Genomic DNA, 7,492 nt, shown 5'->3' on the forward strand with positions numbered 1-7,492 from the left:
TCTCTATAGTCGTGCATCTTGCACTGCCTCCTTCAAGATAGGGTGTTACCTCTAGAGCTTTGTCCTCCATGCTTGAGAGAGAGGGAGGGAGAGATCAGTGTGCAGGTGCCTCAACAACATTCAAGGTGCTTGAGAGAGCGAGAGAGAGAGCTAAACCCTAAACCTGAGGAGCTTCTCTCATCGCTCAAGACCTAGGATTGATCTATTTGTGTGCTGGAGAGAGATAGGAGTGAGAAACTCAATCTACAGAGCAGCTAGAGAGAGACGACATGGGTAACATTATAATTGTTATAACTATAAAAGATTTTTCAAAATCCTCTCCCTCCACGTTCCAAATATTAAATTAAATTATAAAAGTGGGTCTAAAATATTTTCATTCCCCTTGAATAATTTCGAATTCATGTAAATAGATAACTCAAAAACATCTTCCCTACAAGAAGAATATTGTATGCTTGTAAGCAATGTCTATGGACATGCTATTTTGAGAAGGTTAATATGCTTCCACCCATTTACAATGCCATGTGGTTTGAGGGAAGGCACACTTTCGTACTCAATGTATAGATACAAAGAGAAACACATAAGATTGTAGAGTTATGGCAAGTTTTGAGCAAGATAGTGGAGCAATGCTTGATTATTATGGCATGATTCAAATCATTCTAAATTTAGGACATTCCTTATTTATTTTTTAGATGTGAAATGGTTTAAGGATGCGGTGTGTTGAGGTCGTGAAGTTATTGTGAAAAAGCATTCAAATGGATTTTTGGCAATTGACTCTACAAAGTTTTGGCAAACACAAAGAGACACATTTGTGCTAGCGGTGTGGCATTGTGAAAAAGTAAAATCTAACCATAAACATTTTATTCTAGATTTTATTATATAGTTCCTTGAGCATGTTTAATTAACACTTTGTGTGTTCTTTTATACTATATCATAGAAGTTACTCCTCTTTCAAAGTGTACCTTCAAGCTGAGATGGATGTTGAAGAGCTTATGAATCAAGGGGGGGTTGAAAATGAACACGGAGGGGGACAAGTGTAATATCCTGAGTGAGAGATACCATTAACCAATATTGAAAATAAAGGTTTCCCTATCCAAGATGAGAATTAAGTAATCAAATTTGAACATACCAATGATGATGATGATGTTGATGTGGAGAGTCCACTATAGATAGCAGTGGCATAGATCTTTTTATTAAGATCTTGTAATGGGTGGAGATATAGATCTTGACATAGGCCAAATAGCATGTATGGATTGAATAAAAGATGCAGATGTCGGGCTAAGCTCAATCTAATTCATTGTTCATTTGAACATACCAATGATGTTGATGTGGAGAGTCCACTATAGATAGCAGTGGCATAGATCTTTTTATTAAGATCTTGTAATGGGTGGAAATATAGATCTTGACATAGGCCAAATAGCATGTATGGATTGAATAAAAGATGCAGATGTCGGGCTAAGCTCAATCTAATTCATTGTTCATTTTCTCAATTAGCAATATTAATTTCATTATTTTCATACGAGTTCCTCTTTTTAAATATGATCATGTTCATCTCGATCCTCCACGATACATCTCTCTTGGAACCTACTCTCATACTGGGAAAATCATCCCTTCTATGTGGTATTTTTTGTGTGTCAACTTACATCTGCACATGGGCAGATCATTGAATAAACAATAAGAACCTTCACTGTTAAAACCCTAAGATCTCTCTAGATAATTGTTATGCATAAACATGCATAAATCAAGCATAAACTCATCCACCCACGAGCCCAAGGGATACACACATGAATTATAAATGAAATACATCATACCTCTACCTTGATGTCCCATACCATCTCAAGAGGTATAACTCCAACCCAATAGCATGTAGCTATAGTGTGAAATGGTAGGTGAGTAGATATGATCCTCTATACAAGAGACCATAGTCTAAGCCTCCAATCCCCCCTTGAGTGTGCCCCATGCCCCTATTATATAGGAGGGCCCTCAAGTGACTCTTGACTCTCCATTTCCCATGTGTGACCCTTGGATGCTTGACCCTAACCTTAACCCTTAAGGTTAATCCTAACCCATGCTCCACTAGAGCTTGTTCCCATGCTCCCATGCTCACAAGCCTAATGTGGGTTAGCCTCCTAGTATATGCATACATAATGTGCATATAACATACTTCCCCTCTCTCAAAACGTTGCACTCTTGTAATGAAAAGAAGGAGAACTGTGCTGAACAATCAATCGACTCCCAAGTCGAATCCTCTATTTTCCTATCTTTCCACCTAATTTTAACCTCAGGGATTAGTCAACTACAAAGTTTCCTTTCCCTGAATTCAAGTTCATGTGGAACATAGGATAATTCTTCGACTTCAATGAGTTCTTAAGAAGTAACTATGTTATCCTCACCTTCCAGTTTTCCTTTCAATCTATCGATATGAAAGACTGGATGAACTCTAACAATTGGAGGTAGTTTTAGTTCATACACAACCGTGCCAATCCGATGTATAACTCGAAACAACGGACCATAATATCTAGGAGATAAATTAGAGTATTTTCCTTTTGACAAAGTCTGAAAATCTTTAGGAACCTTAAAATAAACCAACGCTCCTAGTTCAAAAGACCAAATTGAGCGTCCTCTATCAGTATAGAACCGTGCCCTATCCTGAGCACTCCTGATAGAATCCCAAGCTTCGATCAGCATTTCTTGCATATCACGCAAGCAATCCCTTGATGTATCAAGCTCGATGTCCTTAAGACTGACATCAATTGGTGCCCTAGGTTGATACCCATATCACGCAAGCAATCCCTCTATGTCCTTAAGACTGACATCAATTGGTGCCCTAGATTGATACCTATACATAAGTATGCACGGACTAAAACCAATAGCCGTATATTTAAAACTGTTATAGGCAAATTCCATCATTGAAAGATATTTTTTTCAATTTGATGCTTTTCCAGAGACATATGCACGAAGCATATCCTCTACAATCTGATTCATACGCTTTATTTGCCCATCAGACTACTGCGGATGATCAGAGGAATTAATACTCAAAGTAATTTCCTCGTTTTGTAAACCATTCAGAATAAAGTAGGAAAACATGGCATTATAACAGCAGAAACCAGGGATTCATCGGTGCCCCGACGTACCCACATCTTCACATAGAATAATCGACGTCTCGAGTTACCCATATCAAATAGAGAGTCATCAACGTCCATCCGTAAACCATTAGGTTGACTGTATAAATCACCGAAAGTATGGAACTAGAAAAAGAAATGCCAACAAAGGAAAAATCCAAATTTCCTTAATCCAAACACAACAAGATAAACTCGTTGAACTCTAACGAAAGAGATTTCAACAAGTGAAAATGCCGATGAGATTACACTCATCAATGCATGCAGGCTATAGATAAAATAAGTTTATCTAGAGAATGCCCACACTATAACTTCTAGTGAATTTAGAAAATGAGATTGTCTTTGAATGTTGAGGTCAACATGCTAAGTGATATAAGCAAAGCAACAATCTTGAGCCCAAATTATCCCATAAGATAATATATGTGAGGGATCACTAGCATCCCATACCACCATGATACCACCCATACATACCTTAACAATTTGAAACTCCCTAGTATGCTGTCTAGGAAATATGAATAAAATCCTGTATAAAAGGAATAAGATGGCCTTATCCCAGACTTTCACATACTAAAATCTGTCTCTATATACCTGAGACTACATCACGGAATAACTCTTTTCGGGTACATCATTAGAAAAGAATTTTGAATTATTGGTGCCTTTCTAATGATAACTACCCAATAAACACATTAAGGCTAGGGTAGAAAAATAACTCACCTAGATACATAAACAACTAGGTATCCCAGTTGGAATATGTATAAAAGTACAAGCAATAGACTCTAAAATTATGTGCAAAAAACGAAGGAAAATGCTACCCTCAAAGCACATGAAATTATCCAAAAGATCAAAAGATCCTTATAAAACCATGGATAAAAGCATAGAAGCTCCTCGAATCCATGAAAACCATAGTTGATCATAAAAATCAATGCATGCTATCTAATGGACATTAATCATGCCAAAAGAAGCATTAAAATTGGTGGGCCAACTCATCAATCCGGAGTATATGAATGTAGTGTCGTTCAAACAAAACTCCAAAAGCAAGTAAGTGAAACACATGTGTGTAGTAGCACTCAATAAAAAACCCTTAGACACAAGTGATCTAGGCAGAACCTGATGAGTCCAAATAAAACATGGAAAACATCCAATAAAATCCACCAAAACAAACAGATCAACTAACCCATGATAGAATTTGTCTTGGGCTTAGAAAATTAAGCATAGACCACACTTTAAAAAAGTGTAAAATAAATTATCATGGAAAAGTGTCAAAGGTGAAACACACTTTGAACACAGATTATAGCCATCATCGAAAAACTTAAGGAACATGTCCAAAAAGAATGGCTAAACAATGGTAAAAAATCATAAAAACATCGTTTAAAGTTAATCCAAACAAAAATAACTACTAATACGAGGTACAATCATATTAATAATATGCGAATATTCCGCATCTATCTAATGTCAACACAAGAAAACGTACTTCAACATTAAATAACCCTCGAAAATATTAAATTCTTGAGAAAAAGAATTACATGATTTTTTTCTAATTTTTTCTAATTTTATAGGGCCTCAAAATATGATAATTTTGAATTCCTCCAAACCTATCTTATGGCATTCCAAACCTATATTTTTCCAGAAAATTTTTAGCAAATAGATTTTTCAAAATACCATTCATTAAAAAAATACCAATTTCTAGGATTTCTAAGAATAACTTCTAGAATATTCCTAATTTTTCCTGAGAATCCCATCGTTCACAAAATTTCCAATTTCGCCTAACAATTCTCAAATCCAATGAAATTTTTTAATTTTAATGGATTTTTTAATTTTTTGGGTCAAAAATATATTTTTAAAGAAATTTGAATGGTCATGGGCACCCGAATGGACACACCACATGCCAAACACCAACCCCACAATTTCTAGAAATTTAAAATAAGCTTTGTCTGATTTTCCACTAATTTTTAGGAAATTTTTGAAATTTTTAATTTATTTTGAACGTATTTAGAATACAAATGGTTAAAAAATTTCAGAATTCCAATGGTTTTTCCGGAATACGTAAAGCCAACAGTTTCGGGAAAATGAAAAGACCAAAAAAAAATCGGAATATGAAAGGTGAAAAGTTTTCGGAATCCAAAGGTCAAAAGATTTTTCGGAATTCGGAAAGCCAAAAGGTTTCTCGGGAATGCAGAAAGCCAGAAGGTTTCCCGCAAGATGAAAAGCCAAAAGGTTTTAAGAGAAAAATTTCAGAAATTTCCAGATATTTTTTTCCTCAAATGTCAAATTTTCTCTATTTTTAAGGCTTTTTTCCAAGCTTTTTTTTAAAAAAAATCAAAAGTTTATTTGTAAATAACAAAAAACTCATTTAAAAAAAACCAAATTTAATAAGCTTAACTAAAAGCTTATAAAAAAATTTTAAGGGGGGGAAACGTTTTTTTCGCCGCACGGCTGCCCCCCCTCCCCCCCCCCCGCCGCCTGTGCGTAGAAAAAATGAGAGAGGGAGAGGAGGTCTCTCTCTCCACTCTCCACTCTCCATCTTCTCCAAATCATTCTCTCTCCTTCCCCTCCTTCTCTGTAATCAAAGAAGATGATTAAAACTTTATTAATATTTTGATTTAATTAAACCACTCCTAATCATAATTATCAATTAATTATGATTAATCACACGCTTAATCAATTTTAAAAAATCCCTTTTAAAAGGAGTTCACACGAGCGGGTCTGCATCTGTCTCTTGTCCTTTGCCTTGAAATTTTGGATCCACCACAAATGCAGCAGCCTCTAATGCAGAGTGATACTCTGTCCACCTGCCTGTCGCAAGACGAGATAGCTCCTGTCACCTACCCCCATCCAAAGTCTGTAGAGATAGGATTCTCTCAATCATCCTGTCCATTCCCTCATACACCTTGCCAATGCAAGGCTCATCTCCATCAAGAAGCCTCAACATAAGAATGATTGGCCTCACAACCTGCAACAATACCTCAACAGTGTCCCAAAAAGTGTCATCAAGAACTATGGACCTGCATCGAATACCTGCCACTGAGGTACGCTCTCGCCATGCATCCCACTCCTCACAAACTACAAGCTGCCTCAAATGATTCTTCACTTCAAAAAGACGCTTTAGCATAAGGAAATTATATGCAAAGCGTGTATCTGAATACTTTAAGAGATCCTTTGGGGATCTCTGTCGAAATACAGCCAAAATGTAGTGGTGGCGAGTGATGAATGAAACAATGTGATTGCCCATTTCAATAAAAGGCTCCACCCACTGCATCTTACCAATATCTTTGAGGAGATTGTTGAGCCCATGTGACATGCAAGGAGTGAAGCAAATATGTGGGTACCTATCCTCAATGATCCTCCCTACTGCCCTGTTTGAGTTCTCTCCATCAGAAACAAACTGGATGACATTATTGGGACCCACGTAATCAATGGCTTCACTCCAAATATTTGCCAATCTCTCTGCAGTTTTGCCAGCCTCTGAATTGTCAATAGCTTTAATAAAAAGCTACATCCTCTGGAGTACGCAAGGATACCCTGAATGGAGCGGCTCCTAGTGTCACTCCAACCATCACCCATGATAGTGACGCCACATCTACGCCATACATCCTGAATGGGTCCCAAGGCATCCTCTATGGCCGTCCTCTCTGTGGCTAGAAGTGTAGTGCGCAATGCCTCGGATGAGGGTGGAGCATAGCCAGGTCCGAAAGAAGCAATCTCCTTCACCATATCTGCAAAGTATGGGTTAAAAAAACCATGCCACTGATGCATCTACTTGTGCCCTCCTCCCAGGGTGCCATGATGCCACAAGACTAGCCTGCATTGGACCTCGTGAAGCCTGGGTCTGGGAAGCATTTGTTCCATGTGCGGATGGCTGTGGAGCAGCCCCAAATAATGGGGTAGATGCACTCGCTGAAGATGCCGCGCCTGCAGGTGTAGCTGATGATGATGTACCTCGAGGATCAAGAACAGAGGGCCGACTCCCTGCTGCATCAAGTCTATCTGCAAGTGCCTGCAATCGTATGATATCTCCTCCTGACACTGTAGGGCAAACAGAAATGCCTTTGCCTCTAACCCCCAACAAATGGGCTCGCACACGATCCGTGCCTCCAGTCTTAATGGATCCACAAAAGTGGCACTTCCACTTGCGTGACCCTCCTCCTCTTGCACTATCATATCTGGACACAAGATCCACCTCATTCCACCAAGGGGATCTGTTTTCTGCATCTATGCCACGAGGAGGTGCCATTGAAATTGATAAATGGCTGAAAATTAAAAAAACATGCAAAATGCCCTTGCATGAGACATAAGTAAAGTGTCCACAAAGTGGAAAAAAACGCAGCAAACTAGAATCTCCAAAATCCAATGTTCATTGCGTCAAATTTTAAATCTTA

At 38.0% G+C, this 7,492-nt stretch overlaps 1 protein-coding gene across 1 annotated transcript; it reads right to left on the reverse strand.

The window, feature by feature from the left end:
• Positions 1 to 5,805: 5,805 nt before the first annotated feature.
• Positions 5,806 to 6,827, reverse strand: LOC147632323 (uncharacterized). Its single transcript, XM_086807844.1, has 3 exons — positions 6,635 to 6,827; positions 6,079 to 6,578; positions 5,806 to 5,931 (listed from the first exon to the last, which is right to left on the reverse strand). Exons 1-3 carry the CDS (start codon positions 6,825 to 6,827, stop codon positions 5,806 to 5,808), a joined length of 819 nt encoding a protein of 272 aa, XP_086663970.1.
• Between the last annotated feature and the right edge of the window lie 665 nt (positions 6,828 to 7,492).

The sequence above is a fragment of the Cibotium barometz genome, chromosome 13, assembly GCF_041138505.1.
Source record: "Cibotium barometz isolate CiBa-2024 chromosome 13, ASM4113850v1, whole genome shotgun sequence".
NCBI lineage: Eukaryota > Viridiplantae > Streptophyta > Polypodiopsida > Cyatheales > Cibotiaceae > Cibotium > Cibotium barometz.